Here is an 11,604-nt window from a genome sequence, read left to right as displayed (position 1 = left end):
TCTGCCCCTCACCCACTCCCACCTCTCCAGCACCCAGGCTTCCTCGTGCTGAGCCCACTCCGGCTTCAGGGCCCCTAGGGCAGCTGCTACTGACACCTGGAACACTGTTCTTCTGGCGCTTCCCAGAGATGGCACCCTCTCCTCCAGCCACCCCTTCAAAGGGGCCCCTTCCCCAGACACCCCAGCTGTCACCGTCTAGCCCATCCCTCTTACTTTTTCATGCATATATTATTTTTTAAATATATTTTTATTGATTTCAGAGAGGAACGGAGAGATAGAAACATCAATGAGGAGAGAGAATCATTGGTTGACTGCCTCCTGCAAGCCCCTTACTGGGGATCGAGCCTGCATCTGGGGCATGTGCCCTTGACAGAGTTGAACTGGGACCCTTAAGTCTACAAGCTGATGCTCTATCCACTGAGCCAAGCCAGCGAGGGCCATGCATATGTTATTAACACGAATGCTCCCTTGCCTACTTGTTTCTGTGTCTCCCCGACAAGGACGCAGCGCAAGGGCCAGGACCCTGGTCTTCTCCCCGCTACATCCCCAGCACTTAGTGGAGGTTCGATCATGCTTGGGGAATGACACCTACTGCGCATTACTCCTGGGCACTGAGTGTGCAGGCTTCCTCCTGCGATGTCAGGCAGGCAGGACGCGACAGGGAAAATGCCAGTGACAAGGGTCAGTGTTGAGTGCCTCCTCCAGCTGTGCTGGCAGCTCCCTCCCCTCTCTGCGCTGGTTTCATCAGGAAGAGCATCTCCACCTCACACAGGGGTGGTGAGGTTTGGGAGGGGATTGAAAGTGAAAGCGTTTGAAATTAAAGACACAGGACAAACGCACAAGACTGTGAGTGAATTTATTGTAGCGTCTATCAACCACCTGTAACCGGCACCTGTCAGGGACCCAGGACACGATGCCGGGTGCATGCCCACCCCTGCTCACTTGGCAGCGACTCCCAGCACCCCTGAATGGCAGGGCACAGGGGACAAAGCTGGCCCCACACCTGCTGTTTGGCTCACAGGTTAATTTTTTTTTCATTAGTTGCCAAGAACTTAAAACCCAAAATATTTTTCATAAAAATCTGGACTTCTGGCTTCTCCAGATTACTAACACTAGACCTGCTTTCTCACTTTATAGCAATTAGCTGCAACTTCATGACAGCCTCCAACTTGAGACGGGGATGTTTTGCCATAGGCCCCACCACACCCTATTGTCTCTCAGGCCAGTTGCCATCATCACCTTGACTGAACAAATACAGATGTGGGCAGAAGTAGGTTTACAGTTGTTCTTATGGAAAATAATACAATTAATAAATAATACAAAAATAAACTTTCGCACGCACAACTGTAAACCTACTTTTGCCCACCCCGTATGTATTTCTCTTGTCACAAAGCGATGTTTCTCTGTGTCCGTCCGTCATCAGTAACAATGGGAAAGTCAGAGCAGCACGGCAAAGGCCTCGCTACTCAAAGGCCTCACTTCATTCACCTGCCTACCCGGCCCTCGGGACAGCAGAGTGTGAGATCTGGGAACCAGCCACGAAGAGCAGGCAGCTCAGGGAGGGGTATGGCAGTCACTCCACACCCACCCCCTTCATGGGGCTGATAAGGGCAGAGCTGAGAACAGCCAGGCTTCCCCAGTTCGCTCCTTTTGAAGTTTCCCAGTTCCCTGAACCCCCGGAGCACTAGTGGAGGACTCACCAGGCACTTGGCTGTACTTGGTGAGGTTGCCAGAGAAAAGCCAGATGCAGAGAATGCTGTGCTGGGGCGCCCTCTGGTGGCCATAAGGCAGCTCTACAGGCCACCAGGAAGATTCTGAACTTCATTCCAGATAGTGTGCCCAGGAGTCCCCCAACTAGGCTCCCCACCCCCAGCTCTGGGCTTCCAGCGACTTCCTTCCCCAAACCTTCCTGACCTCCATCCACCCCTCAACAACCTTCCTGAGCCCACTGGCACCCATTTCAGTCCCCGGCAGGGTCAGCCCCCCCTTCCCTGGCCTCTTCAAGGCAGAGTCCAGCCTCCATTCGTCATATCCCTGTGCTTCCCTCCAGGCTTGGCCACAGCAGTGCTGGCAGGGATACCCCTACAGAGGTGGGAAGGCAACTCCCAGCCTACAGGGCCCGCAGGGCAGAGCCCAGTGAGCAGAATGGGCCAGGCAGGGCCTCAGAGAATGGGGAGCGTTGCCACTAGAGCTGCTGCAGCCAGACGGCCTTCTTCCTGAGAAGCCGGGGGTCTGTGAAATACACTTTTATGTGACCTATACCAAGTTTTAAAGTTCAGCTCAAGTGTATGCATGACCCACGCCGGAGAAAACAGGGCAGGGTGGGTCCGGGCCAGGGCTCTGCAGCTGACAGAACCAGATGGTGGGCGTAAGCCAGTGGTTTTCAAGGTTTTGTTTATTTAAGTAGTTTGCAGCCATCATCATGTTTGATCCTGAGAGGCAAGCAAGGGAGAGAAAATTCTTGGACTCACTTTAGAGTCTGAGACCTTGAGGCTCAGGTGGGATCCCAGAAGGGTCAAGGTCACAGCCAATAGAGAAGAGAGCTCTGGAGCTGCGTGGGGCCGTATCCCAGGCAACAGCAGGCCCCAGCGCCCGCCCCACACCACCATGCAGAGAGGAGTGTCCCAGCCTGCGCCCTTCCTTGTCTCCCGGGGAGCCTGCCACGCAACAACACAGAGGCAGCGGCTCCCTGTGCACACCCACACTGGCACACACACCCTCCATGCACACAAGTCCAGAACGGGCAGAGTCATGCGGCTTCTCTGTGGGCACACAGCACGCCCACACACAAGCCCCACGTGGGGCTCAGGTCCAAGCAGAAATGCCCCTGCAGCTGTGCCCATCACGGCGCAGTGGCAGGTCCCTGGGTAGGCCAAGCGGGTGGCGTGGCCAACATGGCAGCCTCACCAGTTGGCCTTCACTGCCTTGATGTCACTCACGAGGTTCTGGGCCAGGCAGATGCCAAAGATCTGTTCAGAGGGAGAGTGGGTGAGGGACAGGCCGTCGGCAGGGTGGGGGGCCCGGGGTAGAGTGGGGGAAGGATGAGAAGCCTCCAGAGTACCTGCAGGAGGGCGATGCCCACGAAGACCCCGGCCACGATGATCAGGTTGTCCTGCAGCCACTTCTCAAACTGGCCCACACAGCCTTTCGTGTGGATGGAGCCCTGCTGCTCCAGCTCCTGGGGGCACACAGGTGTGGGCTCAGTCCGCGCCCCCAAGACTCATCCCACCCCACCCCACCCCCCGCCCAGGGCCTCAGGCCTCCGTGCCTGCCCCCTGGAGCTCTGCCACAGGCCTTGGCGTGGCTGGCTCCTTCTCATCATCAGGTCTCAGCACAGACACCCACTCTTCTGAGAGGCATGTTCTGACTGCCCAGCCCCACTCCCATCACCTTATTTTATTTTCTTCCAAGCTCTTAGCTGAAATTGTCACATTACTATTCACATTTCTGCATCAGTGAGCTTCCTGTCTCTCCCCCCCCCTGCAGTGGGAGCTCCGTGAGAGCCGGACTCCATCTGTCTCAGGAGCATGCGTCCCGTGTCCAGGGCAAAACTCGGCACCAGAGGGCGCTGAGATTGGAATGAGCAAATGCGCCTGTGGCCGTGCCTGCACGTCTACTGCTCCCATGTTTGGCGGCACCAAGGCCTGGATGGTTCTTAGGACTCAGTGCCCCTCCCCACAGATCCCTGAGGCCCTTCAGAGGAGCTTACGGGTGCCCCTTCCCATCCCCATGCCCCAGCCCGGTCCCAGCCCGTCTCACCAGTTTGAGCCGGATATCGTAGCCACACTGGGTGTTGAGAACATCTTCCTGAGGAGAAAGAGCCAATGAGCCACCTGTGAGGGGGCCCCCAGGCCCATGGCACCCAGCACTGCAACGGTTCTTGCTTCCAGGGGAAGCAGATGGACGTGGATTCGGCCGCCTACAGAGGCTCGCTGAGGCCCGTGAGCCTCTGCCGACGCCAGGACGCACAGCTGCACCTGCCAGGTTGGGCTCTCCTGCTTAGGAACCCTGCCTGCTCGTGTTTTACAAGAATGGGAAGAACCCTGGCCCTCAGTGTCCCAGGTGAACTGTGACTACGGAGATGTCCCTGTGAGAAGTTTCTGCTCTGAAGATAGCCTTAAAGGGATCAGAACCCCCATCCCTGCCACCCCAGTATGGTGGCCCAGGGGTATGGTGGCTGGCTGCAGCCTGGGGGGCCCTGTCACACCCATGACTCAGGGAGTGACCCAGCCCCGGTCCCCAGACAACCTGGGCTGCATTCAGCTGGAAGCACAGGGTGCCTGGAGCTCGGTGGGGCAGGCCGTGCCCAGGGGCCTGCAACTGCCATCTCACTTTGATCAGAGGCAGGTTTTGCTGAAGAGGCACAGCCCCCACTCCAGCAGGGCTCGGTGCTGCCCACGGACACAAAGTCCCCAGCCTGGTAGGGGTGGCCCATATAAAATGACCTCCTCCCTGCAGCCACAGCCCCCAGGGTGGGGCCGAGCTAGCCCTGTGTGGGTTTTTCCCAGGCTGGGCCTGCACTCAGCAATGCCCGCCGCCCCGCCCCTCATCAGGGCCCACTCACCGCAGGGTCCCTAACGCAGCAGGAGAAGGGCACCCCGCAGCGCTCCCGGCTCGGGTTCAAGTCAGTGCAGTTGAAATAGATATTGAGGTTCCAGTCGTTGGGCCCTCGGGCTCCGCAGCAAGACCACTAGAGGGGGGCGGAGGGGGAAAGACCCAGGTAAGCCAGATCCACCCTGTCTGGGGGCAGACCAAGACTGTAGAGAGACAGGGCGAGGCTGGGAAGGAGTGTAGAGGCACCTTCCCACGCCCTCCCAGCAGACAGGCCAGGGCCCAGGGTCATCAGAGCAGCGCTAGGCTCCTGCTCACGGTGGTGGGAGCAGGAAATGGTGGGAGCCTGTCCCCCTAACCCAAGAGAGGCTGAAAAAGGAAGGGAGCACGGCCAAGTAGCTCCATTGGTTGAGTGTCTTCCTTTGCATCGAAAGGTTGCCGGTTCAATCCCCAGTCAAGGCACATATGGAAAGCAACCAACAGATGTTTCTTTCTCTCTCTCTCTCTCTCTCTCTCTCTCTCTCTCTCTCTCTCTCTCTCAGCATGTCCTCAGGTGAGTAAGGATTTAGAAAAAAAAAAAAAAACAGGAAGGGATGGGACAAGGATGTTGGCCCAAGAACTGAGACTTCCTGCAGGACACCCCGAGAATGGGTGCTGGGCCAAGCCCTGTGGGGAGAGGCTCCACTAAATACATCTATGCCAGTCTTCACATACTCACCCAGAGATCTTCCTCTCTACAAGGGCAGGAGGGCAACCCTGCCACTCCTAACCCTCCTGTTGCACTTCATAAATGCTGTCGCCAGCACCAGAGCCCCTTCTCCCCTGCCCAGAACATCGTGGGCTGCCTCCCTAGGTGAGTCAATGGCAAGTGTGGGCACAGCCTGGCCTCCGCCCGCCCCTCTCCTTCTGCTGAGCACCTGCTGCTCCTGCTGGGGAACACTCCCCCTCTCCTCACATCCCTGGGCCCTCTCTTCCTCCAAGGTCACCCCCAGAGGCCTTCCCCTCCACCCTTCCCCATTTCAACCCTCACCACAATTTATAATTACACACACACACACTTGTTTGTTTGCTTTGCTTATTCATCCTCCATCTCTCCACCCAGATTGCCATCCCCACAAGGACAGATCCCCACTTTTTTCACCCCAGAATCCCCAGCACCAGCCCAGGGCCTGGCACATGATAATTCCATGCTGAATGAACAAACCACACCCTAACCGCCTGGCTGCCTGTCTGCCTAGCCCTGGGTTGAGAGCACCTCAAAGCAGACACCAGCTCCGGTTCATCTCTGCATCCCAGAGCAGACATGTGGACAGCACCAAACGAGGATGACTATGTAAGTGGGTGTGGCTGGGTATCACTGTGAGCGGGCGAGAACTTGTAGGTGTGAGGTGTCTAGGATTTCATGAACTGTTCACTCACTACGTCTTCACAGGGGAAGGTGTACAAGCTTGAGGGCAGGGCTTCTGTATAGAGTCTCAAACTCTAATATGGTCAGAGGCCAAATAAGTAATACAAATGAGAGAAGAGGACGGGCAGGCATAATAAAATACAGAGTGTCAGGGATAGTGGCAAATAGAGCCCCTGTATCAGCCAAGGGGAGCAACAATGCAGCCCCAGCCAATACTGCGGGCCCAGGGTTTCCTAGAAGGGGAATCTATGTTTTTATTCCTACTGTAAGCGTGGTGTAAGCCTAGCCTAGGGGCTGCCAGTTTGGAGCCTCTGGCCTCTATTCTCCAACCCTGTTTCCCTGCAGGACCAGGCACAGGGGGACGCACAGGGCGCGGGGGTGGTCCCCCCACACAGGGAACTTGCTCCCACTCATCGGCCCAGCAGGTGCCTCCTGCAGGTGGCGGGCCCGTGCTGGACGCTGGACTCACGTATTCCTGAGCAAAGTCAATGAGGTTCTGGAGGTCAATGTCGTCCCGATAGGCCTTGACGTTGTTGTTGATGAAGAGGTTGAGCTGGTCTCGTATCCAGTCCTTGAAGACGAAGACCAGGATCCCTGTCGCGAGCTCCAGGAAGAAGATGAGGCCAAGGAACACTGAGAACTGGGGGTGGGCACATACAGATGGCGGGGTCGGGGACGCAGGGCCTGGTGGGTGCCACGGGATCCAACACGGCCCAGAGTCCCCACCTTCCATCCTGTTCGTGTTGCTTTATGATGTGAAGGCAGTGCTGGCCTTCCCGACCCATCCATTCCGCTTCCTCCGGTAATCACCTGTTTTGTTTTGTTTTGTTTTTGAGGAACCACCCTTCCCACAAGCCTTCAGTTTCTGTGGCTGGGCTGCAGCCAGCACTTTTCCCCATTCCCAGCTAGAGGACTGCGCATGTGCCAACAGCTCACCAATCAGAGCGCTACCTCCCCGAGGCCACAGGGATTGGTCCAGGCACAGCCAATCAGAATCACGCAGATGCAATTAAAGGCCTTGACAGAATGCTTGAGAAGAGCCTCAGCCTCCAACAGCGGTTCTCAACCTGTGGGCCGCGACCCCGTTGGCGGTAGAGAGACCCTTTCACAGGGGTCGCCTAAGACCATCCTGCATATCAGATATTTACATTATGATTCATAACAGTAGCAACATTACAGTTATAAAGTAGCAACGAAAATAATTTTATGGTTGGGTCACGACATGAGGAACTGTATTTAAAGGGCCAGAAGGAGAACCACTGCCAGTAGAGTTCCTCGGAGGACAGCGCGGGCAGCGTGAGGCCGGTACCCACAAATCCTGGGCATCCTTCAACTCCATGGGGAATGGAGCTAACCGAGAGGGACAGAGCCAAGAAACAGAGGCCAGGCCAAGTGACACTGTGGTGGTCCCTGGACCCCAACGTGCCAGCAGCCAGCACACCCCTGGGCCACCCGATTTCAGTCATTTTCAACAGAAAGGACCCTATATATGGATAGATAATACGAATCTTATATTTATTGTTTTAACGTAATAAAACTACCCATTCTTAAGCACAAAAATATATGTAAGAAGTGGGTGGGAGAAAGTTGGGGTCCCCAGTGGGTCTAGCGGGGGGCACTCACAAACTTGAGCAGGAAGGTGTTCTCCCGGAGGGCCCCAATGCAGCCAGCGAAACCCAGCACCGACATGATGCCTCCAACCACTACAAACAGCCACACGGGGTCAAGGCCTCCCAGATCTGTCAGCGCCGAGATGTTGGAGAGAACGCCCTGTGTCGGGGGAGCAGAGACAAGTTGGGGTGCTGATCCTCCCATCATTTTGACCTGCAGCAGCCCCACGCCCTACCCTACCTCCTCACCTTCTCACCCCAGGCCCAGAGGCCGATGGCCAGGAACAGGGCTCCCAGCACCTGCAAGAGCAGAAGCAAAAAGCTGAGAGCTGGGCACCAGCATCCTGCTCCCCCAACAGAGCCTCTTCCCCCAGCACTCAGGGTCTCCAAGGGGTGAGAAAGGAAGAGGGCAAAGGGCTGCAAATGGGATCCAGGATCCTTCACATCTTCCCAAGAACACATCTTAGTGTTTCTCCCCGCAGCACACAGCCTGGAAGATTAAACACGCCTAGCCTTAGAAAGGACAGCAGGGCCCCTTCCTGGAACTCAGAACCGGAACAGGGGGCGATCAGCAGCAGCGTCTGAGCCTCTGCTCCTGCCCCAGCCCATGCTGGGCTTCAGGGCTCTTGGCCGCTGCCCCGCCCAAGTCCAGCCCTCTGGCTGCCGTGCAACTCTGTGACCAGCAGCCCACCACCATTGCACCATTGCAACCTCTGTCTGCTAGAGGCCATTTCCTGCCCGGTTCTATTCTCAGAGCTCAAAACCAAAGCCCCTGCATGACCAGGAATACTGATGCAGAGCAGGACCCAGCTGAGGGGCCCCAGCCCGGGCCAGCGGCTGTATCCTGGAAAACAGGTGGCCACAGCTCTGCCTGGGCCTAAACGCCACCAGTCATCCTGCCTCAATTCCTTGCTGGGAAGAGACCTGGATGTCAGGGCCGCTGCCTGACCCTGAGCAGACCCTGACCATCCATCACCTCCAGCCCAAGCCCAGAGTCATGAGCCCCCCACCAACCCCCACCAACACCCCCACTCCTGCTTTCCCTCAGGCTCCTTCCCTAGCTGGTCAACTCCACCTTCAATGCCTTCCCCTCTCTGACCCAGGCTCCTCCTGCTGCTGTACTTTCTTTAGAAATGTCTTTCCTTCCCTCCCCCACACTGGATCTGGGATGTGAAACCAAACCTCACTTCTCCTGCCTCATCCCACTTGACCCACCCACAGCCTGTAGACAGGCTGCCACCACTGCTTTCTCCTTCCTGAACCCCTCGGTGTTAAGTCCATACTAGTGTTCCACCTGCCCCTTCTCAACCTCCCTCCCAGCACCTCTGCTTCACCCACCCGCTGCACAAGGCCATTCCCACCCCCACCAGTTCCAACCTTAGCCTTCTGCCTTCTTCCTCTTCATGCTCATTTCCCACCCCTTCATGACACTACCATCTCTGGGATTGTGAGCCAAGCCTCTCCCTAGCTCCAGACACTACTGCAAACACGTTCATGTCCCAGGTTCTGTTCCAGTGCTGGGACCACCTCATCGAATAGGACAGATAGCTCTCAGCCCTCATGGAGTTTAGACTCCAGTGGGGAAACCCACAGTGAGTGAACAAGGTAATTTCTGTTTAGCAGACCCTTTAAGGAAAATCAAACAGGACGGCGCGGTGGGAAGTGATTGGGGGGCAGGGGGAGAGCTTTAGTTAGGGAAAGGGGTGACATTTTAGCTGAGGTTTAAATGATAAAAGGTACAGAGAGGAGAAAAGAACCCCAGGGGGAGGGACTGGCAAAGGACCTGGGGTTAGGTCAGTTTGGGTTGTACAAGGGACAAGCTGAAGGAAGCAGGGCCAGACTCCAGAGGGGCTAAAGGCCATGGGGAGGAATCTGGACTGTTTTCTAGTGAGAAACCATCGGAGGAGGATGAGCAGGGTCACACCGGGATTTGCTTTCCATTAAAACAAAACAAAAAACCTCTGGACCTGTTTCATAGGTACCTCCCTTAGGCCACCATGACCCAAACCTGAAACCTTCCCTTTCCCCCTCCCCCAAGTGAGCTGGTCCTGTCATCCAGCCTATAACTTCCCCTGGAGTTGTCCCCCCCCTCCCCTCACCGCCACCCCAACTTTACCCCAGCCCTCCTCCCTAGTCTCCCCACCTCCAACTCCTGTCCCTCACTCACCCTCCTCAAGGCAGCCAGACAGATCTGCCTCGAACAAACCCATCACCAGCACTGAAGCCCTCACAGCTCCACACTGCCCTCAACATAAAGCTCACACTCTGCCCCAGCCCCAACCCCAGGACCCTGAACAAGCCGGGGGCTCCCTTGTCTGTCCCCCCTTGGCATTTGAGGGCTCCCTCTGCTCAAAGCTCTACCTCACCTCCACCCACTGCCCACTAGGCTGTCACTTTGGCTCTGCACTTGCTGGCTGTGTGTCTCTAGGTTAAATGACTTAACCTCTCTGTACCTGTTACCTTATATGTAAAATGTAGAAGATAATAAGAATACAGTAAGCTATAATCCATTTGGCATGCCTAACCCTGGCTTCATTATCGCCCCCTCCCCAGCAGGGAAGCAGAGGCTCAGAGAGAAGTGACTTGCCCACAGTCTCACAGCTAGGCCTGTACCCGAAGGCCTCCAGGGAAGTCTGCACATCCCACACCCTCCGAAGCTGACGCTGCTGGAGTCAAAGGACACCCACGTGCGGGTGACGGCACGGGAGCACCACTGAGTCCTGCTGAACAAAGCTGAATGGGCCTGGCATTTTGACCAAGGCGGCAGAAGCAGAGGCTGCGGAGGCAGCAGGCGGCCTTGGGGAGGTGAGATGGGGGAGGGAGGAGGCAAAGATGACTTGGCAGGGCCCAGGGGCCCAGATGCCACCCTGGGAGGGGCACCAGCAGCTCCCTTCTCGGGGCAGCGGCAGCCCCACCCTGGAGCCTCGGTTTGGTCCGCTGTGGAATGTAGAATCCTGTTCCCCAGGGCCAGCTCCCAGCCACTCAATGGGGAGATCCTCCCCAGGACTCTGACTATTGGCCCTTCCCCGGAAAACCTCCCAGCGAGGGGCTGGGGTGGAGGCTCTGACCCAGCCCACTTGGCCAGAGCTGAAGGCGAGGTGCCTGGCCAGGTGCTGGGAGGGGGAGCAAGGGGGCAGGAAAGGAGACCCTGCCCTTCCCTTCTTGGCAGACTCTTCCCTAAACCAGGGCTGGGGCTCAGCGTGCACCCCACACCCCAGGGTATCGAAGTGAGCTGGGCAGGAGGAAGGGACACTCGGACCACGCGTGTCCTGCCCCTTCTCCGTCGAGCCTTGAAGACTCCGGGTCCCCACACCCGGCGGCGGAGGCTGGGACCACCCCCTGCAATCTGGGCTTCCCCGCAGCTCCCTCCGCCGGTCCCGGGGGTGGGCCGGCAGCTAGGAGTGGGGAGAGCGTCCTCAGCCCTGTGGCAGGGAGTGGTCTCCCCTCGGTAGGAGACGGAACCTCCTCCCGTCACCCCCCCCGCCCCCCCCCCTCGGCCCGGCGCAGGGCCCGACACCCACCCCGCGCTCACCCAGAAGACAATGTTGAAGCCAAACAGGAAGTATTTCCCGCAGCAGCCGACCCCGGGTTCCTGGAAGTGCTGGTGCTTGCCGGGCATGGTGAGCGCCCCGCCGGCCCGCCAACTGGAGCCGGGGCCGGGCCCAGCCCTCCGCGGGCAGCCCTGGCTGGAGCCGCCCGGGGCCTAGCCCGGCGGCTGCGACTTCATGGCCAAGGCCACACCGAGCGCCCGTCGGGCCCCGCCGGCCCCGCCCGCCCCGCAGGGACCGCCCCCGGCGCCGGGACCGCCCTGCTCCGAGTGCGCTGGGTACCCGCAGCCCCGCCGCCCCGCCCCCGCCTGGCTCCGCCCCTCCCCGTTCTCCTCCGAGCCCCGCCTCGGCCTGGCCCCGCCTCCAGACACCTCCCCCTGCCCCTGCCCCTGCCCCCTCCCCTTTCCCCCTCCCCCCTCTCCCTCTCTCCCCCTGCCCCCCTCCCCCTCTCCCCTCTCCTCCTTCTCTCCCGGCTTGGCTGCTCTCG

At 58.2% G+C, this 11,604-nt stretch overlaps 1 protein-coding gene across 4 annotated transcripts; it reads right to left on the bottom strand.

Moving 5' to 3' along the window:
• Positions 1-842: 842 nt before the first annotated feature.
• TSPAN17 (tetraspanin 17) lies at positions 843-11,361 on the bottom strand. 4 transcript variants are annotated; one of them, XM_036314264.1, is made up of 8 exons: positions 11,102-11,360; positions 7,819-7,869; positions 7,583-7,729; positions 6,429-6,563; positions 4,565-4,690; positions 3,760-3,807; positions 3,062-3,178; positions 843-2,969 (listed from the first exon to the last, which is right to left on the bottom strand). In XM_036314264.1, the coding sequence occupies exons 1-8, from the start codon at positions 11,186-11,188 to the stop codon at positions 2,904-2,906; spliced, it is 777 nt and encodes a 258-aa protein (XP_036170157.1). In that variant the 5' UTR covers positions 11,189-11,360; the 3' UTR covers positions 843-2,903. The 4 variants fall into 4 exon arrangements, with proteins under 4 accessions (XP_036170157.1, XP_036170156.1, XP_036170159.1 ...); XM_036314263.1 differs by having other exon boundaries at positions 6,429-6,599; positions 11,102-11,358; XM_036314266.1 differs by lacking the exon at positions 6,429-6,563 and having other exon boundaries at positions 11,102-11,361.
• Positions 11,362-11,604: the final 243 nt, after the last annotated feature.

The sequence above is a fragment of the Myotis myotis genome, unplaced genomic scaffold (genome assembly GCF_014108235.1).
Source record: "Myotis myotis isolate mMyoMyo1 unplaced genomic scaffold, mMyoMyo1.p scaffold_m19_p_6, whole genome shotgun sequence".
In the NCBI taxonomy this organism is placed as follows: Eukaryota; Metazoa; Chordata; class Mammalia; order Chiroptera; family Vespertilionidae; genus Myotis; species Myotis myotis.
Note: the sequence above shows the minus strand (reverse complement) of the source record. Positions and strands in the feature narration are given on the sequence as shown.

Excerpts from the sequence above, each read along its gene's own strand:
- TSPAN17 (XM_036314263.1), bottom strand. The coding sequence starts at position 11,188 with ATGCCCGGCAAGCACCAGCACTTCCAGGAACCCGGGGTCGGCTGCTGC. Across the intron at positions 7,730-7,818 it reads TCTGGGCCTGGGGTGAGAAG|GGCGTTCTCTCCAACATCTC; the intron begins GTGAGGAGGTAG and ends CCCCCGACACAG. Across the intron at positions 2,970-3,061 it reads TGGGCATCGCCCTCCTGCAG|ATCTTTGGCATCTGCCTGGC; the intron begins GTACTCTGGAGG and ends CCCTCTGAACAG.